This window comes from Maylandia zebra, linkage group LG1, assembly GCF_041146795.1.
Source record: "Maylandia zebra isolate NMK-2024a linkage group LG1, Mzebra_GT3a, whole genome shotgun sequence".
NCBI classification, from domain to species: Eukaryota; Metazoa; Chordata; class Actinopteri; order Cichliformes; family Cichlidae; genus Maylandia; species Maylandia zebra.
In genome coordinates, this window is record NC_135167.1 from 34,582,252 (window position 1) to 34,607,007 (window position 24,756).

The 24,756-nt window shown below is 37.7% G+C and overlaps 2 protein-coding genes across 3 annotated transcripts; both read right to left on the reverse strand.

Moving 5' to 3' along the window:
* Window positions 1-586: 586 nt before the first annotated feature.
* On the reverse strand, window positions 587-13,932 carry LOC101474681 (receptor for retinol uptake stra6). 2 transcript variants are annotated; one of them, XM_004575142.3, is made up of 17 exons: window positions 13,695-13,932; window positions 13,442-13,508; window positions 11,273-11,358; window positions 11,060-11,199; window positions 10,628-10,794; window positions 9,964-10,071; window positions 9,523-9,590; window positions 7,752-7,831; window positions 7,579-7,640; window positions 7,316-7,478; window positions 7,140-7,215; window positions 6,773-6,906; window positions 6,260-6,377; window positions 6,061-6,162; window positions 5,054-5,217; window positions 4,704-4,841; window positions 587-3,731 (listed from the first exon to the last, which is right to left on the reverse strand). In XM_004575142.3, exons 1-17 carry the CDS (start codon window positions 13,793-13,795, stop codon window positions 3,448-3,450), a joined length of 2,058 nt encoding a protein of 685 aa, XP_004575199.2. In that variant the 5' UTR covers window positions 13,796-13,932; the 3' UTR covers window positions 587-3,447. The 2 variants fall into 2 exon arrangements, with proteins under 2 accessions (XP_004575199.2, XP_004575200.2); XM_004575143.3 differs by having other exon boundaries at window positions 587-3,707; window positions 13,695-13,931.
* A 3,898-nt stretch (window positions 13,933-17,830) lies between these two features.
* Window positions 17,831-23,056, reverse strand: LOC101475152 (photoreceptor-specific nuclear receptor). The gene is made up of 8 exons (XM_004575144.4): window positions 22,679-23,056; window positions 22,137-22,287; window positions 21,385-21,488; window positions 20,941-21,243; window positions 20,121-20,299; window positions 19,254-19,494; window positions 18,804-18,909; window positions 17,831-18,506 (listed from the first exon to the last, which is right to left on the reverse strand). The coding sequence occupies exons 1-8, from the start codon at window positions 22,767-22,769 to the stop codon at window positions 18,374-18,376; spliced, it is 1,308 nt and encodes a 435-aa protein (XP_004575201.1). The 5' UTR covers window positions 22,770-23,056; the 3' UTR covers window positions 17,831-18,373.
* Window positions 23,057-24,756: the final 1,700 nt, after the last annotated feature.

The window sequence follows — 24,756 nt, forward strand, 5'->3', positions numbered from 1 at the left end:
TGTCCACTTGTCCGTGCACTGTGACTCATTGGAACGTCTCTCTATCACTCTAATGTAATGCACCTCAACTGTCAGTCCTGTTTACTTTTAAAAAGTAATTTCTTATTCATTAAAATTTTATCTCACAGTGCACATCTTGAAGCACTAACATTGTTTTGTTAATCAGAAAACAATAATGCAATAGGTGAAATGTACATGCATGGAAGATGATGCACAAGTTCTTGTAAAAATGATCATGTGATTCCTTAAAAATGTAAGTTAAACATTAAAAAAAGAAAAACAGGAAGTAAAAGACTTCTTAGTAAAAACTTACTAATGACTAGATCAAACAAGAAAGCTGCTTAATGATTAAGATAATAAGATCAATAAACACTAAACATATGATAAATTCTGGTATTTGGAAGAGTACACAGGAGGAAATTTTTACTGTTAAATTACAGTAAAGTAGTATATCCTTACCCTGGTCAGCATGTCCTCCATTATTTACCCTTTTAGTTTATTGTCTTTCTTTAACAGTAATAAGATGTCAGCCCAGTCTGAAACATTTACATTTCAGGATATTTTCACTCACCAAGCAAGAACTGTATTAAACCATGAAAACATATAATATTTAATATATTTGCTTAATATTCTTAGTACAGTGGAACCCCGACTTACGAATACCCCATTTAACGAAAAATTCAAGTTATGAAGGCACTTAACAGCAATATTTCTGCCCCTGTAACGGCAAAATGCCTGTGTAACGAAATCTGCTGGCTCTGATTGGCTGAGCCCAGAAGATGCATGCATTATTGGATAGTAATTTACAGTCATCAACAAAATAAATTCATATAAAAACTGTGAATTTTCTTTAAAAAAATATTGACATAGTTTTAAAAGAATGACTAAAAAAGAAATATGCAAATTTACTAGCACATTATCTTTTTGCTTTTTTATTTATCTTCAGGACTTGTATGTAAAACAGCAAACATAATAGGAAACTAATAGGAAACTGTAATTAGGTATCTAAATATGAGATAAGATATTATGACAAAGCTGAAATGTAAATAAAAACAAACACACATACAGTCTTCTAACAGCATATTAAGATCGTACACTGTATTCTGCAGCAGAAAACAATGTTTATACTAGAGTAAATATAAAATATTTGTATCTTCAGCTTGTGAGATTTTGCTGTGAAGTTGGTTTATATATAAATTTGCCCGTCCATGGTCTTAAAAATCCTCCTACACCACTGAGAACACAAATATCCAATCAGTATGGGCTGGCATAGCTACATTACCCAGACAAAAATAAACTAGGACTGCTTATTGACTCCGTGCTGCATGTCTGATGCTGACATTGATCACTGCCATCAGTCTGTGCGTCATGCAAGTCAGTATTAACTAATTAAAAAGGCTTCCAGACTAATTGAACAATACTGTAAAGTAAAGCTTAACAAAATTAAATTATATTTTTCATACATGAGCTGAGACCTGCATTGTTATTAATATTTCTTTTGGAATCCCATTGGATCTTCTTTTCGCAGCCACATTTCTTCAGAGTTCCTTTTGGTTGGTTGAAATGTGATGTACACTCTGCAGGGATACTTTAGTGATAGACACTCCAATCAACCTCAAGATTATAACCACATATTAAGTTGTAGACTACCTAGGGTCTCTGACCCTTTGGGTCACCGACTGGGAACTTCTCAGCACATCCTTTATTCTCTGGCACTGAGAAATGCACAGTGGTTCCTTTGGGTCAGGCTTCAGTGTGTCCCTGCAGCACTTTCAGTAGTTTTAACTGGTGGAGTCAATTTGTAGCAAAGAGAACTCTGTCACTCTAACTGTTGTGTGAGGGAGTTCTGTGAGCTATCTCAGTAAACACAAACTTCACATACAATGCCTATGATTTACTTTGTTACACATACAGTAACGAATTACAAAAACTTACTGAACTTGAGTAGAATTTTCAGGTATTTGTACTTTACTTGAGTAGTTTTTTTTCTGACAACATTTTACTTTTGCACCCTACATTTTAAAATAAATATCTGTACGTTCTACTTCTTAACAGACTTGTTACTTTTGTTTTAAAACATTTGACAGGGAGTTATTATTTTACGTCACTGCGGGCCTTCATATATCAAACCGATTTAAGCCTGAACAGTAACTCAAGACAGGCAGTCCTGTTCACCAGGGGAAAAGAGATGAAAGAGGCAAACCTGTGTGCCAAAGTCAGGGGTTAAAGTGGTTTGTGCTTTCTTTTTTTCTGGCACAACACCGACACAACACAAGTACTTCAGCATCTAGCTAGCCTAACAGAAGAGGACAAAACAAAAATGGAGTGACATAGTTTTAGTGGCAGGTAATTTCACATACAACATTTTTATCAGCACAGCAAGCATCATCAAAAACACTGTTTGTGCGCAGTTTGTCTGCTGCTACTGCTTATTTCACAGGGAGAGAAAAGTCAGAGAGCTAAATTCATTCAGAGATGGAGATAAGAAAGACAGGACAGGAGAGGAAGAAGAGAAATAAGGACTACAGCTATTTCCTCATTAGGATTTGATAAACCAGAAGTTTAAAGCTTACATGATGTCTTCATGTTTTTAAATTATAATTTCTATACTTTTATTGTACATGACAATAAAGGTCTATTTTATTCTAAATCAGATATTGGGTCTGTACATGTTACACGTTTTTTTCATATTGTGAAACAAGCTGCAACAAAAACTGAGGTAGACTAACCCTAACTGTGTTATTTAATTTCATGTGTGATGCTTTTCTTTTCCCCACTCTGAGCCATTAGAACTGATTTTAGGTTTCCTGCACCTGCTGAATCTCACTTTAACCCCTGACTGTACTCATTTTTAGAGGCAAAATCAGCCTCGGCAATGTAAGCAACAAAAAAAAGAGCTATTTTATTTTATTTCCTTCTTTTTCTCTTCTCATAATCGATTCAAGCTGAATACATTTATTAGAATTAAAAATGAGACTGAAACATGTTTTTTGTTCCCTCTACTGATATTATTTTATCATTACATTAATACAGCACAGAGTTCAGTTAACTTTGCACAAAAATAGGTAGTAGAAACACTCTCCAAAGAGCTACTTTTATTACTTTGAGTTCATTTCAGAGCCGGTACTTTTTTACTTTAGTATAGAAGTTGAATCCATACTTCAGCTTTCACTGGAGTATTTTTTAACACTAGTATCTGTACTTCTGTTTAAGTACATATTCTGTACTTTTGTGCTTTCTGGATGCGATCTTAATGTAATGTTTTTGTTGCCTAAAGCTAACCTAAGAGAAATAAACAGAATAATTTAGACAACTATTTACATAAGTTAAATGCTAAAAGATCTCTGAAGCAAAGCGGTTGATTGCAGTAGTTATATTTAGCACTTGCAGGTTTGTTTAATGCAGATTACACCCAGTACAATTTTGAAATATATTGCCAACTCAAACTCATTCAGTTTTTTCTTGGCTTTCAGGGGTCTCAGTAGGCTCTGCTGGCTCTGCGCCCAGCTTGCTGGCCTCCATCTTGCTGCCCTTTTTGGAGGTTCGGTTGGGGGTGCCATTCAGGACGTTCTCCGAGTTCTGCAGAGTCTGAAAATGCTTCCTGGAGCCCAGCAGGGAGGGGTTGTTAACCAATGTGTACATCAGCTGCCAGCGAGAGCGAATCCTTTGACTGCTGTTCGCCTTGCTTGGCTTATTCTCCTGAATTCCTGAAAGCATGAAGGAGGAGCAGGCTGAGGGAAGAACGAGACAGCAAACCAAGGGGCTGAATATGCTTAGTGTCATGTATCAATGTATGCATGACGTATTTTGAAAACAGTGGCTAAGAAATTGTTACAACCCCATATAACAGCATAAGCATGCTTCATGTGTGTGTCACTGAAAAGAACACATTGTGGAGAAACACTCAAAGCCTTCTGTATTTGGCAGCTCTGTGGGTTTAGAAATTGTAGTCAGTAAAAGCTACACAACTAAATATCCATTTTGATATTTGTCATTACAAGCATATTCATCTGAGAGTCAGCAACTTATAATATAATATAGAGAAAAGTGGATTTAATGAAAACACAATGGTCCTGTGCTAATTTTGGCATGCCATTCTAAAGTGATAAATGTTGCTCTTTCCTGTAAGCTAAATTTTTTATCATTTATACTAACAATGTTACACAATTGCAACATGCAGTAGTAATAATCATAAAGTGAGGATTGCCAGGATGCAGATTTCAGCATGGCAGCATAATAAGCAGAAATGCTAAATAATAAACATATTATGATTGGACCACAGCATTAGCAGTAGCAATTAGCTGAGTCTACGGTAAAAGCTCTTCCTGACAGTGAGGATAATTAAGCTGGACAGTGTAGAGCTGAGCTTGACATGTTGAGAGTAACACATTGTGGCCTTCAGAAGTTAAACCACGGCTGTATTAAAAGAATAAGTCAGCACTGCTTAATTTTTTCCAATTGTGATCATTCTAGGTATTACAACAACTCCCTCTCCTGCCCACAACGCATTTTTTTTCATAAAGCACTATTATTACATTCTTATTAAATACTTAATGTTCAATATGTTTTAAATGTAGTGGCACAAAAGCTGGACTGTGTTTGCGTGTGTGTGTGTGTGTGTGTGTGTGTGTGTGTGTGTGTGTGTGTGTGTGTGAGAGAGAGAGGATGTTTGTCTTTATGTGTTTCCAGTTTAGGATTTCTACCTTCCTCTGCATCTTGTATTTTCTGTCCAGCTCTCCCACCCCCAACCATCATGTCCAGCAGCAGCCCACAGAAAGCCTTCATCACCGGGTGCGACTGACTGACCTCCACCTTCAGGAAGTGTGTGTAGTAGCAGTAGGCTAAATAGAGTTAAAGGTCACAGAGTAGAATTTAAATCAGACTGTCTGAAAAATGCAATTGCATACTTTTGTTATTATCATCAAGTCATTCAAGATGATTAAAATTAGTAACAGTGTTACTGTACATAAAGGATGTGTTCACAAAGGTCTATATAGCCTATTCCTCAATACTCCAGGATTCCATTGTTGTAGACAAATTGAATGAATCGTACCTGGGTCATAGGACTCTGCTGTGCGATGCAGCAGACTGACATCAATACGACCAAGATGGATGATGTTGTACAAAGCTGTTATTACTATTCTCCATATGGCAACAACCAGCCCCACCACGGTGTTGATTAGGAACAGCAGGTACGTCAGGAGGAACAGACTCTCTCTGAAAAGCATCATGGAGGAGACTGTGAGAAAAAACTGAGTGTAAACATGAAGTTAATTACATTAGCAATACAAAGCCTGTGACAGAGCTTGTGACCCTGAAAGTGCTGACCTCTGATGAGTGGAGGCTTCACATTTTTAAATGAAGTAATAACAAATAAACAACAACAACAAATAAAGGATTCTGAGTTGCATTGTGGGAAATGGTATTTGAGATTGGACCATAATAGGTCTTAAAACTCAAGAAATCTCAACCCTTTCAGCTAGATTTGTTCTTTGTTCTCCAACTTTATGCCTCAGTACAAAATTAAATAAAACCACTCATTATTCTTTAACAATCTATATAAATTAAATAATGTCTTTGTATTAAATGGATGTTTTTGAATCAGTTTTCAGCCTAAAGCTAAAACTACTCAACAGAAACTCTCTGAGGCCCCCTCTCCCACAAAACAAAGACCCCAGTGTCCTCAGAAGTAGTTGCATGTCTCTAATTAACAAGTTGAATCCCAGTGAGAAAGTATTCATGTTGTAATCTACTTAATCTACTTCTTTAGTATTTTTTGACGATACAGATACAAAGCCTTCAGTACTAATAGTTGGAAAACCATTTATTTATTTATTCAGTTCTTTGTAATTTAAAGACATCATTTATGCTGTAAAAGAGCTAAACTAAATAACTGACACGTGTTACTAATAATTAAACAGTTTCATCCTCAGAATTGCATTGCATTTTTATTAGTATCGAACAAAAATAAAATTACAACTAGTAATTGAAATGTCTAAGTAATAAACAAAACCTAATTAAACTGCATTCCAACAAATGAGTAGGACTAAACAAACACACCTGTTGTTCAGGTCTCTTGTGCCAGCTTTTTGTTTGATGAAAGCAAACTTAGCAGTCACATGCTGAAGCCCTGTCACCAGTATCAGTGTGACCCAGGCCGGCCTGAGACATCACAAAGGTGGAAAATGAAAGTGTTTTGAATCATTGATTCATGAAAAGAGAAAAAAGGAAAGAGCTATATGAATTGTTGCTGACTCACCATGCCTTTCCTGCAATTTCAAAGACAATGATGTTACGGCCGTAAAACACTGGGATAATGATCAAAAACACCAGCAACAAGAAGCAGATGAAAAACACAATGGTCTGGATAGCCATTCCTGCAGAGTTAACACAGAAACAGGCCACTTTGAATATTAAAATCATTTCTAAAAGTATTTTTTTTCCTTAACCCCTTAAGCCTTTTTTAAATGGCCAGCACTACAGGTTTTATTAAGCATCACTCACAAGCATTTGCAAAGCTGGATTACTACATAGTTAGTACTTTAGTAAACTACAATGAGTGCATTCATGGTAATAAGGGAACATGCCATCCAGATCAACAGCCTGTCTTTTTTAGTTGTAGTTCTTTTCTTCGGACAAAAAACTTTTTGAGAGACAATCCCTATTAAAAGGACAAGTCAAAAGGGTTTTGTTTTTTTTCTTTTCATGATGTGGTATTTTCCAGCATTATTCTTAAAACTAAAGTCAGTGATGCAGTTTATTCAAGCTTTACCAAGGCTGACGATTGCAGCCTGGTATCCCGTCAAGCCCATCCAACAGACAACACCTGTTCTAGACGGATGCATGGTTTTCTGGTTGTTGCAAAGCTTGTAAATGTCTCCCTTATACAGTCCTCTTAGGTTTGATCTGAAACACATTAAGCCAGTGACACATCAGGTTCAGACAGGAAGGCCTGTCTGAGAAAAATCTAGAGAAAAATAAGTAACAAAGTTGAAATACTTATCATCAGGCAACAATGAGAAGTCTGGCAATATTGGGGTTAGACTATAATCAGTATTCAGAATAAGTAAACTTTTCATGGAGAAAATAGAGTTTCCTTTAACCAATGCCTCCAGTCTCTGAGGATTTACTGCACATACCTGTGGAGAACCATGGACCTCATGAGCATAATAAGGCTGACCAAGCAAGACAGGGTCATCGCACAGAGGTAGCATACTAACAAGCAAATGATGCAAAAGAAAAAACAAATTAGTCTTACTTTAAAACAAAAATACTTTGGTATTTTGTTACAGGGACAGCAAACAGACCCACATACCTTCCAGCAGCCATGTGTAAAAAGTTACAATTCTAACAACCTCCATCCTGTCATCTGATAACACAATCCCAAAACCCAGTAACAAGAAGGCGATATTTTCATCAATACCAGCACGAACAATGTGGAGAGTGGGCACCACCAGGACAACTATCAAGAGTGCGGTCTGTAGGGTGAAACAGGCAATGGTGAATGTAAAACAAATGAACCAAGATGGTATGACATTTTAAAATAGGTAAAGGTATTATTGGCTTATTTAAGCTCACATGGTGTATAGCCACACAGGTAACAAAAGATGATACCGCCAGCTTCAGTGGAAAACGAAACACTGAAAGGAAAAATGATCAAGTAGGTTACTGCAGCATTTCCAATATGTCAGATATGCAGAAGAAGTTAAGTCAGCGTTACATAAAAAATATATCTGTATGAGAACACTCACCTTTTTCAGGAATATAAATGTAACCCTTAATCACCTCCAGAATTCTCTCTGCAAGCGCTGGTTTGTCAGATGCTGACAAACTACAAGAGAACAAGTCGTGAGAGCTGCAAACTACATGAATGCGATTTATATTTAATTTATTTAACTTATTTACTTATGTATTGCTGATATCTGCAACTGAATTGCAAGTTCCTTTTCAAGCCTCCCCCAGTACCTCACTATGGGAAGAGCCCTCCGGTATGATCCATCAGATAATCAGAATCAGAATAATCTCTCATATCCCCCTTGGTTTTCAGAGAATCTGGGTTACGCTAGTAACCAAACATTTTCTACAGTAACAATTCAAGGCCACAAGCTCCATTGCAACACTGTAGTACTATATTTCCTCCTATTTTGGTTCACATCTCAGTCTTCCAGTAAGTATTTATTTAATAAATGCTTAAAAAATATCTTTAAATAATTAAAATTTCAACAAGGATATTAACGTAATTGTTTATTTATGCATATTACAGTTCTCAAAATTAAAAAACCTTGTCTATAAAATAATTTAGAAAATACTACCTTTGATTTTGATTAGATTAATCCACTGTTCTCATTTTTTTTGCTCACACAACAAAGACAAAGAAAACAAACTTGAGCTGATTCAGAATTACACAGTCAGACTGATCGTCAGGTAAAGCTGAATAAATATCCAAATCCCATTTTGCAATGATCATTTCGGTTATAGAGGTTTATCCCCCGAAATATACAGTAAACCTTCTGTAAGCACCTTAATTGTTCAATGGCCTGTTGAAGATAAACAAAGATAACACTTCATCTTTTTTAATTCAGCATTTTCTTTATTTTTTAAAAACTGTCACTTGCTTTTGGCCTGTCTTTATATAATAAACTTCACTCATACTTCTTTAATTGCACGTAAACTCTTTGTACCTTGTTTTGAAAATAACTTTGTTCTTCCTCTTCTTCCTATCAGTCTTAACAGTAACCTGGATTTTTAAGGTGAATTTGGTTGTTTTAACTATCCTAATTTTATCACCTTTGAAGGTGCAAGCAAATATAGGTAATCCACAGTTTTAAAATGCTTTTACTTTGAATGAAAATCATGCATACATGTGGTGAGAAATGTGGTAAATTTCAACATATTTGTGGGTTTAAAGGATTATACACCATTACACAGTTGAAGCCAGTAGGAATCTCACTTTTAAAAAACAGACAAAAAATAATAATTTTGGCATGTGGCTTGAAAGTGCAATTAATTTGATTTGCATGAAGCCAGAGAAGCAAATGATCAGTTGATTTAATATCAAATGCTAGACTCCACTAATCTCATTTTTGAAGTTACTCCAAAAGAGCGATTATTTTAGCTTATAACTTGTGGAGCCTGGGCTCTGTACCAGTGACAGTCAGCTAATACAATGTAGAAAGAAAATAATATTCTGAAAGGAAAATCTTTAGCAAATACTACTCTATAAATATCGATTAAAAATAAACCTACAAACATTATCAGGCCTTTGTCACATATTACATTCTGAAACTGAGAAGTCAGAAAATGATCACACTGCAACAAAGTAAGCTGCTAGCTCACTGTAATGGCACAGTTAATGGAACTGGAACTGAACACATTAAAGTCAGCAGCAAAACTGCCAATGAGCAAGCTTTCATTATAAATTTTGTCGTCTTCATTGAAATATGATCCCGACCTCTATCATGTTTTTTTTTGTGTCACCACTCTGAGTCTAATAAAATAAATCACTCTTTAATCTCTGCTCACCTGGCAGTTGAGGACTTTTTCTTGAGAAGTAACTTCACATAGTTGGTGTAGTAGCTACTGTCAAGGTCCTGTGAGCAAAAACATTTTAAGGTGTCAGTATTTCAGAACATAACTACAAGTTTAATTTCCTTCATAACTCTGTAATTTCAATGTTACCAATTAGTGTTTGTTGGGGATTTAATCTGCTTTTGAAGTATAAGTCTTGGATTAATATATTTGAAGGTGGGAAAATGTCACCTCTCCCGTCATAATCTGCTGAAGGACACAGGGTTAAACCTGTTCTTTTTCTGCACAAGCTGCTCATTGTAATCACAGTTCTGTTTTACATAATTGAACTATGTTACGTACTTATTCGTGTGCACCAGCCACAGCCAGAGATAAATATCATACATTTTTAGAATGTTGAAATTTAGAATGTTTGTGTATTCTGACTTTTCTCACCTCGTCCGTCTTTGGTCCTTTCACAAACAGCAAAGGGAACTGAATGCAGAGATATGCAAGGCAGGCCAGCTGAGGCAGACTTGCGAGTAGAGCATAGTATTTATAGATCTGTAAACAAATAAAATATGCTGTCCTTTAAAGTATCAGTTCCTTCAATTGTAACGTGATGTATTTTATACAAACCCAAAATTATATAAAATTATCAGTTACTAAAGGACTTACTTAATGACAAATCACAAAAGTTAAACAACTATAACCAGACTTGGCTGTTCCCATCTTGTTTGGGTTTTATTTCTTCCAGCTTTTGCACTGTTTTCAAACTTTTTAACTAGACTAGCTTATGTCTGCTACAACTAGAAGCAAGATCAACACTGTACAAGCATGTCATGAAAGTGAAACATGGAAAGGAAAATCTTTGGGATTGGTTGAGTTGTTGCCACAGTAGCTTGTTCATGCACCTCAAAATCTACCATGAGGTTGCATAGCAACAAATGTCTTTAAATTCAGCAGATATTTGAAATCTGTGTAGGATTTTTTTATACCAAGTCTGACGTTGAAAACAGAAGGGCAACATAAACTTTTAAAGAAAGTATTCTTCTCAGATATGAAATTCATTTGTTTCCCTTAAACATTATACATCAGTATTTTTTTGTTGGTATTTTACCTCTGGAGTCTTTGGACAGTCAAATTTCTGCCACACCAGGACTCCAAAGTGAGTGAAGGAGAGCAGTGTCCCAAACACATAACCTGCTTTGCGCTGCAGAGTTCCACATACCAACAGAGGATAATACAGGATTGGGTAATAAAATATGGCGATTATCTTCATGTACTCTGGAAAAAAAGGACCCAAAAAAAGACAGGGCATATCAGTTCCTAAAATGAAACCTCTAATCTAATCAGTATAGACAAAATGGAAAAACAAGGACTCTCTAGAATCCTCCACGTGAATAATCTGATTTTTAATAATAAAGGGATAATAATAAAGGCAGTGTATGTTCAAAAACCACTGACTGGCATGATAATCAAACCACCATATAACTGAAGCAATTACAATCTTCATTGCAACTAAAGAACAAACAAGCATTCAGATGTCTACCTTTATTATCTGCTGGAGTATCTTTGGAGAAAGGCAGAGGGTCTGGGGTGATCACCAGCATTGCCAGCTTGCTGAACACCAGTCCAAAAACAGCCATAACCACTCCTTTTTTCTGAGTCTGATCCAGGAAGTTGGCTGGACTGTGAGATCACACAGGGAGGCTCAGATAACATGAGACAAATGTGCAGTTAAATTTGTATTTACCAAATTTACCTGAAGATGCTTGAGGATCCTCTTGCGAAACCCTGGCAGAATTTATTTTTCCTGGTGAGACCTGCCAGGATTAACATGATCACCAGCTAGATGGAAGGACAAAATTTTAGATCTTCCGTTACGCGTCATACAGTTAATGCCACATCAGTGATTGTCATTATATACTAATATAGTAAAGTAGTATAGTTTTTTTACATTACATGCTGGAAACGTAATTTTAGGCTAGCTTGTTCTAAAAAGTTTCCTTTTGTCAAAAGCTGCCCCAAAATGTTGGCAGATTCATAAAAAAAGACTGTTTGTAACACACTTGTAAACAAGTGTAATCGAATGCTTCCTTGAAATGATAGGACAATCTGATTAAGACAGGATTATGACATTCGTTTCAGGTACAAATGGTGAACTGCAAACGTTATTCTTAATATGCTGTCGTGTCACTAAATGATAAGGCTTTACTGTGCCCCCTATCTTTCAGGGCTAAGTTGTATTTGATTGTGTTTATCAGAGCCTTTGCCAGCTCCAGGAGCTCATTAAAACTTCAACTTTCCAAAATAACACAGCACTGTAGATATGTCAGGAACTGACCTATAAGTCAGAAGAACCTCAAATAAATAACCTTGTTTGGTAGAAAACATATTTCATGACCCACCTCTAATAGTTTTTCAGATTGTTTACCGTACAATGAAATTGGGTCGTGTCCATTCTATACACAGTAGAAGGATTTTTATGACTGAGTCAGTTGTGTTCATTCGTAATTGGTTGAAGGCTAAATGACAGTAAAAGTCCCTAAATGGCATATCCTTTGGGAGCAAAGACAACTGACGGATTCCTGGAAAATGCACCAAAGGATGTACTGGGAAATGAACCTCTCTCATCCTCTTATGTTCCACTTAAAAGGAGAATAGTTTAAATGTTCAAGCTGTGTTGGCAGCAGACATTCAAATCTATAATTTTATCTGATACTACATAAAAATTTCTTGGCTTGTGAGTCAGAGCTGACCCCTGCTTGTTATGTTTGTTTGCAAAAAGCTATCTTAAGACTAAGATGACTAGCGGATTACATTGGTGACAATGTCCACTCTTTTATACAGTCTATAATTGCTATAAACTGCTTAAGCCATGCATTCCCAAGAAACTACAAAGTTATCAGTGTTTCTCTTGTTCATTCTGCCTTACTGTAGAAACAAGCAGTGTTGGGTGTAACAGATTAAAAAGTAACACATTACTGTAGTCACACTACATTTTCAGCAACACAGTAATGTAGCATGTTACTGAACTAAATTCAGTCATTTCATTACAGTTTAAATTTTGCCACTGCTTGTGTTATAAACTGTGTTCTTCAGTCATCTGCACACAGGTGGATTAAAAAAAAACATCTAACAAATGTTTTTTTTCTGTGCACTTATTAAAGTATTCAGATTCTGATTCTGATTCTGATTCGCGCCACAATCAGCCAATTTCAGTTCTTGTGCAGGAGGAAAAAAGCTTGTGGGGTGATACAGCCTTTGAGGAGTGGATATGCATCCTCTTATTTTTTATTGCATTTTAATGAGTAGTGTAATGAATTACTAATGAATTACTAAGTAATGAATCACAAAGAAAGTAATTAATTGCATTGCATTACTTATAAGAAAAGTAAAGAGTAATATATAATACTTTACTTTTTAAAGCTGCATCTCCTTAGACACCTTTTAAATTATAAAGGGACTTATTTTAGCCTAACACAACAACAATTTGCAGTTATACATTAATGAAGCAAAGCTATAAATACTACATTTCATTGTGCTACTACAGTAGCCTATAGGTCCGATAAATTAATGCATTATTAGCATTATTTCCCATATGATCATAACTTAGATGGTGATAAGTTAAAGAAAAAAAAGCAACACTCAGTGACTTGAGTAAGGTGTTGTGTCACCATGTACAACCAGAACAACGTCAGTGCACTGTAATATTGATTCTCCACGTCTGTGGATCTGTACTGGATTAAGAAGAACATCATTCTTCTAAATTATTCCCTCTTTTGGTGTTTGGAATATGGTGATGGAGAGTGCTAATGTGTTCAACAAGTTTGATATTATGCTGTATTTTAAGTGACCCCAATTTATCTGCAGTAACCCAACAAAACAACCCCCCGCCCTTAAGAGAGTAGTCAGGTCCAAGTATACTTACTGATATCGATAATATGCATATATGGAAGAGCTTGTCATCTGCTGTCGGGTCACATGGTAAAATAACTCTGCGACAAAAAGAAAATAAGGACTAAAACCATCATTAAAAAATGTGCAAAGTAAGCCTAAAACAAATCAAACCACCACATCTCAGCACTTTTCTGACCTTGTTGATGTACCAGGACCCAACCTGTGAAAATAATCAATGCTTATGGCCCCATTTGACACCTTTGACTCAACTTTTTTATACTCACTCTTTGGGTGGTTTTGTAGGCTCTGCGTTGTTTGAGTACCAGTCTGAATAGTCATAATAGGAATATTGAAAAGGCTCAACTCCCTCTTTGCTCTGATTCATTGCAGCTGTTTAATCAAGTCATACAGGTGAAGCAGGACAAATAAGGATCCAGAGGACTCCTCCTGGTCCAGCTCCAGTCAGCAGTCTGTTGGTGCTGCTGCAACGTGTCAGGACAGCTTGGCCCAAGAACCCCAACACATTCCAGTCCAGCTAATAACTAAACGCAGCAGATTAAGGGCTGCACAGAAGGGAGGGAGAGTGGAGCAAGGTTTAACATTCACGTGAAATGAAGCAAGTGGAGGAACAAATGTTTTAAACCTTGCAACATAATCATTTAAAAGTGATTCATAGAATAATATTTGGTCAAAGACAATGTAGCATCACGTTTAGGGATTTAATTAACAGTCAAGTTAACAAAAAAAAATGCATTGTTGAGTTTGGTGGTGCAGATATTTAAATGGTTCGTAAGTAATAAGTCTGAGTCCAGTAAATTCTTCACATCTGGCCAGTACCATTTCTACAGTGAAACATGCTAAAGTTGTATTATCCAATGGGAGTGTTAATCAATAACAAGACTACAGTCAAGAGCCATGTATTAGGCACAATCGCTCTTCAGCACAAATATGAATTCAGCCAGTCACATGGGAGAAACATCAAACTGAGCATCAAATTAGGTTGTCGTTTGGTTGTTGCCAGACAGACTGGTCCAGCTATTGCTGCTCATCTAATGAGACATCTCATGATCTTCACCTACGACTCTATGGGTTTGTCATTCAGATTAGGTAATGTTATTTTTGCACAGCAAATGGCACCAACCTGTTTGCCTCCCTCCGCTTGTTACTTAACAGACTAATCTTTTAAGATGAAAATCTCACTGAAACAGAGGCAACCTTTGTGTGAACGAGTGACAGAAAGGTGAAAATGAGAATGGGACACGTTACGTAAGGACCTCAACTTAAAGTTTTATGAAATAAAAATGAGACAGAAAGAAACCATGTGACGAGCATCCAGTGCCGCTGCAGAGGACGAACACTAACAACAGACCTTCACCTTCTCCAAACTGCAGCTGAAGCAGGACTTTATGATGATTTCCAGTGCTCATGCTGTGTATCTTAAAAGAAAATTTAATAGCACCATTTGAGTCAAAGCATATTTTGCTGGGAAATCTGGTGCCTGTGGGAGCTGAAAGTGTTTTAATCTGGACTGGTGAGTTTCTGTCATAAGGCTGCAGAGGGCCAGCTGATCTGATCCAAAGACTGGGACTGTAAGGGCCTGGCACTGGATCCAGATGGCTCAAATGCTGCTATTTCAACATAGAAAAATCACCACAGATGTGCTGGATGCTGTTCTTAACTTCTTAAACCCCAGACTTCAAGCTCAGTTTCAGCTTAGAATGAAAAATATTTGTGTTAAAATAAGAGTTTTCAGTTGCTTGCCTTTGTAAGCAACTGAAAACTCTTTCAATTCAGCTTGCAAGCATAAAAAAACAAGTTTGATGTCTCAATGAAATGCAGCAGGGGTCCACTTCCTTTCCTCTGCTGTGTCTCTTTGATAGTGGCAGTGTGTTTGAATCAAAAGGTAAAGAAATACTGACTGACGTTTCTTATCAAGCTGACATTTGGCTGAGGTACACCAATGCTCATTTAAACCACATAGAACTCATCATTTCAAACCTCATTTCAAGGTGGAATTTACTTCATTTTAATAATACTGTTATAAGGTCACTGTGTAGATGGAAATGTGAAGACACGTGGTACAGAGTGTAAAGATCCTACTACTTCTTGATGTAGTCAGGTGTCTGACTACAGTCTGGTCAAAATAATTTTTTTGTTTGTTTACCTTTTAAATATTGGATGTTAAAAGGGAGTTTTTCCTTCCCACTGTCGCCAAAGTGCTTGCTCATAGGGGGTCATATGATTGTTGGGTTTTTCTCTGTATCTATGAACCGCCTTGAGGCGACTTTTGTTGTGATTTGGCGCTATATAAATAAAATTGAATTGAATTGACAATCAGAGGCATAGAAATACATGGGAGTATACATATACTTATATATTCAAATGTGTATTTGTATTTTGAATTTAATGCTTTTCACAAAAAAGACAAAATACATTAAGCAGAAATAACATAATAGTGAGCAGTTACAGCATGATAACTGATGATAAGTTGTAACTGTTACTTTCTGTGACCCGTGTTTCAGTCATGTGTCCATGTTTGTTTTGTCTAAGTGTCAGGTTCCTGTGTTATTTTGAAGGTCCTCTTATCCTGTGTGCATTGTTTTCAGTTTAACTGCTTTTGTTTCCTCTTCCTTTATTGACTGTATACCAGCTGTATCTCAGTCCATCCTTCAGAGGCCGCATTTGAAGGCCGATTACGTCATAGCGACGCAACGTAATTCGAAGGCTGCTCCAGCCGACAAATGCGTCCTTCAATTTCCCGGATTTCAAGGATAGGTTGGGTGTATCCTTCCTGGCCCAACCTATCCCAGAATTCAAAGCACGGCCCAGCCAATTCCAGTTTCCAACAATGGTGGCAGCTACTTAGTTGTAAAATTACTCTTATTACTTTATTAATTAAATTATTATTCCTAAAATTTCCATAATAATATAAAAATACTTTTCAAATGCGGCAATGGCGAAGAAGTGCGGCTAACGAGTTTGAAATATTACTCTTTCTGGGTCACAAAATAAACTTTTAACATGTTTTCAAGCAAGAATGTAGGTGTGTAAACTGCAAATTTTTGCTCGATTTATCAAGACATCACATATTTGTAACACGTCTGTTACTCACCAGCTCGATAGCTGACCGGGTGGCCAAGGTGAGAACACCGGACTCCCGGCACATCGTTTTCAGACCCTGCGCGGTCTTTCACTACTCAGGTTAAACGTGTCACTTAGATAACTTAAAAATGTTATTGTTTGGCTTTTTTCAGTGTTCTATTTGTTCCTGAGTAAATCGGTTTGGCTGAGATTAAAGTTATAGTTTTCATACAGCTGAATAAACATCAAACAGAAAACTGATTAAACAGAAAACTGATTAAACAGTGTGAGATGGTAGCGAATTTACTCCAATGTCCTGTTATATTTTAGATAGCAAGGAGCAGACGGCTCATTTTATTAAACTCCACCGAGACAGCTGGCGAGGCAAATCTGAAGGCTAGACCATCCCACTTCACAGCCTCGCTTCCGGCCTTCTCGGTCTTCGGAGGATCTGGCACATGTAGACCGCGAAGGCCGGGTCCTCCGAAGACTGCAGCCCCTGAAGTGAGACACAGCTATTGTCTCGGTGTCCCTTTGCCCTTTGTTGTGTTGTCCCTCATTCCCGCTTGCTGAGTGTCCTCATGTTCCAAGTGTCTCCTGTAGTTTCCTAGTTAGCAAATTCCTAGTCTCTCCCTAGTTAAGTTCTTTTCTATTTTTGATCCTTGTGAGTCCAGCACAAAAAGCTGTATCTTGAGCTCAGTGGCGATTCTGATTCCTGCACATTGGCTCCTAATCTTGTCAGTAACACAGCAATATATACCTGTCAAAAAGCTGCAAAAGAATTCAGAAGCATTTCTGTCCCGTATTTACAGACAGTTTGGACTGACCGAAATCTGTCAGTCCAAACTGTCAGTGTGTGTTCTGCAACATTCACACTAAAAATTGAGTGAAAATGGTTCATCTGGAGTAAAAAAAAGTGAAAAAGTAAAAAGGTTTTTTGCTTCTACCAGCAGTGTTAAAGATGTCTCACCAATGTTTTTTGGTTTTGGTTTTTTCGTTGGTTGTCACTGAGAAAGTGGGTGGAAAGGTGCCACATACATGATGCTGTCATTCCAACACGCCAAAATAATGAAGTTTCACTTAAGGCTGAATGACAATGTTTTCAAATGACTCCACAGCTGTATTTAAGAGAAGCAATAAGAAAATTGATACAGTTAATGCTTAACACAAAGACATAAAGTGAAATGTCACTCTCCACGTCTGTGGAAAGCAGTAATGCTGATACGCCAGTATAAGCATTAGTCTTACTCACACTTTGCTTAATTTTCATAATTCTAATTTAAATAGGAGGTACAGATTAAAGGGGCTCAACTTACATCTTAGTCATCTTTTTTATTATATTTATTGTGTGTGAGAGTGTGTTGAAGAATCTGTGTATTAACCAGACAGAAGAGGGCACTGTTTCATGGGTTCGGTGCAAGCTCTTAGTAACATAGCAAGTATACTGAAAACATTCCTGCTCCATAGAATTAAAGAAACAGGTATATTTTAGATTTTTTCTTCTTTGTTTTTACTTTTTCAAGGCGTAACAACATAAATACAACAGTCACATTAACATCAGCAGGGCCACACACACGTTACCAAACAAATTACACTATTACCAAACAAAGTATTTTTATTGAAACAAACAACAACAACAAAACTAGTATGACCATAACTTCAAATCAGAGACTCTTGATATAATACAAAGAAAACGCATTATGACAAAAACTGAACTGCATTTTCTTCTTTGTCAAATTAACTGATGTGGAGGTGACAAAAGAAGACAACAAACAACAGCATGCAGAATCTCTTGTATATATACAAAACAAATATCTGTCAGTCATCATCCCATCCAAAACAGGACATTACTGATGACTGCATGGGTTTCTCTGTGATTCTTTTAGTTTTTGAACATGTCACACAGCAATTTCTCCATGGGAGTGTTTCCAATGGTTCTGTGGAAGAACAGCAGCTCTATCCGCTCAGAATTCACAAAGCGCAGAGAGGGAAGGAGAAGAAGCAGCTTTCCGAACCTAAACACAAAGATCATAATAAAATTAAGGCCATGTCAAATAATTTAAAGCAAAAGCCTTTCACATTGTAGAATCAGTTACATAGGGAAATCAGTTTTTTATATAAAACCTCAAATTAAGGATGCTTGTCATGAAACAGAATGAAGGAATGAAGGTTACTTTCAAATCCAGAAATCAACTTTTAAACATAATAAAGAACAAAAATTCTGTGTTTTGTTATAAACACACTGGAGTTTTGTTTTGTGTTTTGTCATTTTGTTCCATTGAATTGGTGACCTTTATCAGGTAGGTTGTTACCTGGCTGGTTGGCTAGGGTAGTGTGACCGTATGTGTTGTCCCAGCATGACTTGCGACTGATCCTGCAGGTTCTCCACTTGTTCTGGATCTTTCAAACCTCGAGTCTCTGTGAAGCAGAAGAAATACTTTATGGAATCTTTGCTTTCTAGGGAAAACTGTTCCTGACAAAAATTGTATAACATTCCATGTAATAAAAAAAAAATGACTCTATAATTTTGATGTACCATACTGATGGGCATCATAATTATAAAGTGATGATATGATTACTAAATGACATGTATGGTAATATAGTGATCTTAATTAAATAAAACACACTGAGGGAAATTTTAGCCTCTGCGTGGTGCTTATCTCTTGAAAACAATGACAGTGGACATAGCTACGTACTGTGATCATGTTAAAGGTAATCTGCCAGATTGTAGACAATCAACTGAATAGTGTTTTGTTCCTCACCTGGCTTGAAGAGCACAATGGCCTTCAGGCAGGCGAACTCAGTAGGATCAACAGCGAGGGCCTTGAAGCGGCTGAAGACCTCCTGTAGGAGGCGCAGGTCCAGGCTAGTGTAGCTGGTTTTTCCCTGCATGCCAGGGCAGAGGTCTGGCAAAGACAGCAGTGGGCAGCTGTCTAGTGGCAAAGACCACTGGATGGCGCAGAGGAGGAAGAGTTCACTCCATGCTTCCTCCAACAGGATGACCTGGTGAAGAAGAAAAACCAGAAACTGAATATGCACCCCTGTACTCAGCTTCACCTTCGACCCAAAGAAATCACAAAGAAAAACTATAGATGCTCATTCCTGACATTCCCTTTTATTGCAGAGCCAATCACATTGTAATGTTGTCAAACAGGAATGGGACCACTAATTCAGTGTTCACTTACTTATTTATAGTCAGACAGTATTTGTGGTACTATTAACTGTCATATTGTCATTTCATAATGCTGAATGTGCTTTGTGGTCATTGTGGCCATGTCATGAATGTCATGAACATGAAGTTACATCAACATATGTAATCCTGTAAGCACATAATGACATCGGTATTTGGAATTTACAGATAAAAATAAGAATTTCTGTCTTTTTCTGTCATTGTCGCATATAAAGATAAATCATGATTCAATATATTTTCAGATATAAAAGAGACATCTGCATTTTATATTTTTTATATCTGTAACTTTAATTTGTCTTTTATCATTATACTTTTTTTTCTAACAAGAATAGAGGTCAATTTTAACCTATTAAAAATAGTTCCAAAGCAAAGTGAAAAAGTTTATAGAGACTATCTTAAAAAACAAACAAACAAAAAAAAACCCTCACTTTCAGCTTACCTGGTCTCTGAAGGGCAGGTTGGAGAAAACGGGCAGGTTCTTGGCCCATTTCACGGACATGAAGAGAAGCCTTGCTGAGGTCTCGTATACATTTTCAGAACCAGACGGGTACAAAGCCATGTGGTACTCTGAAGACGCCTGCTCTGGTTCATTGCTGGTCACATCTATGTTTTCATCAACTGAAACAGAAAAGATGAGCTCAGAATCAAGAGTGCAGAGGAAACAAAACCAACTTGTTGCATAGACAGATGAAACTAAACTTCAGGTAGTTGTGATGTGCTTCAGTTCAGGTTAGATTAGACTTTATTACTATGTAATAAAGTCATAAAATTTGAGCTCCAGCTGAAAGTCAGCAGATGCCCATATGGACAAAAAAAAGTCTCTCTAAGACTAAAGAACATGTCATCATAGTTTCACATGTTAGCATTTTGTACATGCTACTACTCACCTGATGTTTGCTAAATAGTAACTTTAAAATATTAAATTGAATTAGAAGAATATTTAAGCAGAGTTGCAAATTTGGTTAGCTAGTAAAGATTTTTGATCACTCTAGAATGGGATTGATCATCATGGTGATCTCATCATGCTCCGGTAAGTGGAGATGTAACCATGACAGATTTGAAATCAACCCCACCTTCTTCACTGCCCACCTGATAACACCCTCTTATGCTCTGCTTTTTGTACTGAACCCCACTCATTTGTGTTTTACCCAAGAATATGTGTTTTCTAACCATCATTTCCCCTGCAAGTCCTAATGTGAAGGAGAAAGCTTCACCTTAAATTTACAGCAAAAACCTTTCATTTGACAACTGTTGCTCACCATCCTCAGGCTCCAACTTGGCACAGGTCTCAGCTGTCATGAGGCTTGCCATAAAGCGGTGGTTGTTCTGGGGACTGATGCAGCGCTGGGTTGCAACAGAGGAAGTGATGGACATGGAGGAGGTGATGTGGGGCCACGTGATGACAGACCCATTGGAGGATGATGAAGAAGATGAGGAAGAGGAGGAGGAAGAAGAGGAGGTGGGTTCCCGTGTGGTGGCCAGGTGCTCCTTCTCCGGGTCCACATCGATGGAGTCCAGGCGGACCTGAGCTGTGCTGCGGGGCTGCCGCTCGTTCTGAACCGCTGCAGGGGGGAGACAGAAAGGCACAACCTGTTATCTAAGGTGATAATACAGGAATGATTTTAACCGCTCACAGGTTCATGTTTGAGTTCCACTGGACACCAATCAGTTTAATGAAGCTCATGAATGCTAAAACGACTCACCGTCCTTATTCATGCCCGCCTGCAGGCACTTTTTCAGCCGACATGCCTGGCACTGGTTACGATGAGCCTTGTCCACTGGACACATGCCTGTACCGGCCTGGCACCTGTTAACCAACAGTCACGCATTTTAAAGGGAGAGTCGACTCAAAATGACAAAATAACATTCACTTATTTTCTTTTGGCTTACAGAATATTGAAAGCAGTAAGAACATATTAATTACTAAAGATCAGCTATTAGAATGTATATGGAAAATGTCCGAATTCTGAGTAAACCAGTGTGGCTAAGTCCTTAATTTTAACCTGCCATTCATCAAAAGAAAAATATCAAAAGTGAAAAGAAAAGTTTTGGGTTCTACTTTTAATCACAGATGGAATTAAAGGGGATTTTAATATATATTTATTAAAGCTATTTGTGTTTTACTTACTTTTACTTCTCTTAGTTACTTTCTGTCAATATTATTATTATTATTATTATTATTATTATTATTATTATATTTGAGTGCAAAAAGTGCATTTTTTTTCATTCACACTGACTTGTGCTGCTACAATTTTTTTTAAATCTGAAAGGCATTTACTTATACAGTAATAGGAAACACTTTAATTTACAATAATAGTTGGCAAAATATGGGGTTTGTAGAGGCTAAAACCAGAGTTTATATTCCTTTCACCTTGAATATTGACTATTTTAAATAGATGAGGAAACGTCACACGATGAAGCTGGAATAACTGTCTACAGCTGAGTTTCCTCTTGCCTGTAAATGAGTCTCCTCCTCACACTGCGCTTGAAGAAGCCGCTGCAGCCGTTGCAGGCGTAGATGCCGTAGTGTTTCCCGCTGCTGGTGTCTCCACACACTTTGCAGACCAGAGCTGGGCTCAGAGCTTTGCCCGGTGCAGGACTCTTGGCTGTGAGTCAAAAACAGTCACAGAGTAGGTCGGTTATTGCCACTCATTAGGGCTGGTATTGTTTCATACATGTGCCTGCCATCTGTACAGTCAGCTCTGTCTGCTGGTAGCAGGACAGTCTGTCTAAACACTCACAAAAATTGAATAAAATCCTTAACTATAATTTTAAAAAAGCATTGCTTGCTCATAATTATGTGTTTTTATGAGAGTTTTTAATGTTTTTGTGTTGGATTTCATTCATAACCCGATGCATGTTGAGTAAAGAATTTCAGGTGTTTCAAACTTTCATATTGTTTAAGTGCTAACTTTTCCTCCCTGTTACCGAGCCAAGTCAGTGTTACACTCTTCAGACTCCATTGGCAACTTGTTGTCGTTGGTGTGGAGCTCTTACCTCCCCTGCTGTCATCAGTCCCACCGCTGCCAGATGACTCTGTGGGGGAAGAGGATGGCATCATGGGTATCTTTGTAAGGTGATCCTCCATTATTTTTCTCTCAAAATATCTCCTCTAGTGATTGACGAAGGCAGATAAGAAAAAGTTTTGGTCCTCTTCTGCTCAGTTGCTTCAAATAAAAATACGTAGGGCCGCAGGGCCTCCGGTGGTCCCCGGTGGACAGATGGCAGGGTGAGCCCGTGCTGTGTGTTGCAACCTCTGCTGTGGTTGTTCAGATGAGCTGGGGTCCTGTCATGAGCTCCAGCTGACACTTGTTGCACGTGAACAGGTTGTGTGTGGGTGTGTGTTCCCTCCGATGTCTGTCACTGTCTGTGGGCTCTCCTCAGCAGCAGGTCCTCAAAAGGGAACCCGGGGGGTGGTGGAGGGGGTAGGATTAGCCCCAAGCGCTGTGTAAGCAGCATGCTTATTTGTCATCCTCTTAATCTTTACTGTTCATCTACTGATCAATCAGTCACATTGCCAGCACAATGGTGCTGCTCAGACATGGATCGTCATGAAGTCTGCAAACAAACAAACAAACAAACAAACAAGCAAACAAACAAAAAAGAATCAGCAATGACAACAAAATCTCCAGCTCTGTGCTAGAAGTCTTGTAACTGTAGACCAGTCCCCATCCAGGCACTCCTCCTTGTGTCTCCTCTGTCTACATCAGTCAACACTCCTCTTCAGTATCTGCATTTAAACGGACAATTACATGAGGCACACATTATTATATTTACCAGCATCTTCAATTTGTATTTCCCCTCCTTTTCTTTTCTTTTCTTTTCTTTTTTTTTTTTGCCTCCTGAATTCCAGACCCATTTCCCCTTGCTGTATATTTGATCTGTGTGATTGCCTCCTATTCATAAAGACTCCCAGTGTTTGCAGAGGAGCTGCCTATTAACTCCCATTTCTACCCCTTTTTTTGTCAAACTGGAGATCATCCACTTCCTCAGGTTGCCAGGAGAGAAAGGTCACAGAGAGAATGATGGAGTTTTGGGGGGGCTGATGTGATGGTCAGCACTAATTTGGCTCATTCATGAGGTTTTCCCATTTATTATTGAGAAGCTAGAATTATCATACATGTGGCATTTACATAAGCGGCAGTTTATTAGCCGGAGCAGGTATGAGATTGGATCTGGTGAGGAGGTGAGGAGAAGCGTGCAAAACTGAGGTAGGAAATATGAAACAAGCAACTTTCTTGTCATATTTAAATAAGACTGGGTTCTTGTTTTACCAAAATACCAGTAAGTTTATGGCTAAGAGAAAAGCTTTCTACATTATTTTATGATTAAGGTGCGAAAGGACTCAAAACCAAGAAAAGCAAACTATAAAATATTCTTTGCTAACATGATTTTTACATCAAACTAGAGATAAGAGATGGAAGGTTGCTGGAAAGTTTCAAATGTAAAATTCAGAACAGGTGTCAAACAATACTTCTATCTGTTAGTGCCATCATCATCGTCATCCCTTGACGCTTCAATGCCCTCGTGCCTCCCCGCTCATTTTCATCATTTGTCTCTTTGAACAGTTGAGCGGTTCAAGTGAAAGATGCAAATCTGGAGGGGACACAAGCTGCTGGGTCTCTGACATCTGCGCAGTGGCATCTGTACTCATTCACTGTTTGTTTGCTTTTTGTTCTGCGCTTGTAACGTGTGTGAATAACTGCGCTAACGACTGCTCTTAGATTGGACGTATGAACGCTTTAATTAATTTTGTTTTACACCATCTGACATAATCGCTTTAGAAAACAGCATCCTGCATATGCCAGCAAAATTCACAGTGTTCATTCGTGGTCTGTTTTGGCAGAATGATAAATCTAAGTCCAATGTTTGTTTGCATTTCAGCTCTGGTGTCTTAAGCTCCAATATATTACACACTCTTAACTAGCTAATAGCCAACTGTCTGCTTTTTATTACAGAGAAAATCACGTATGGTGTGTTTTTTGAGCTCTCTGACAAAAGGCTTCTTACTGGGACTGAGCTGAATAGAAAATAACTGCTAAAATAGACACACAGAAACACTCTGGAGATCTATG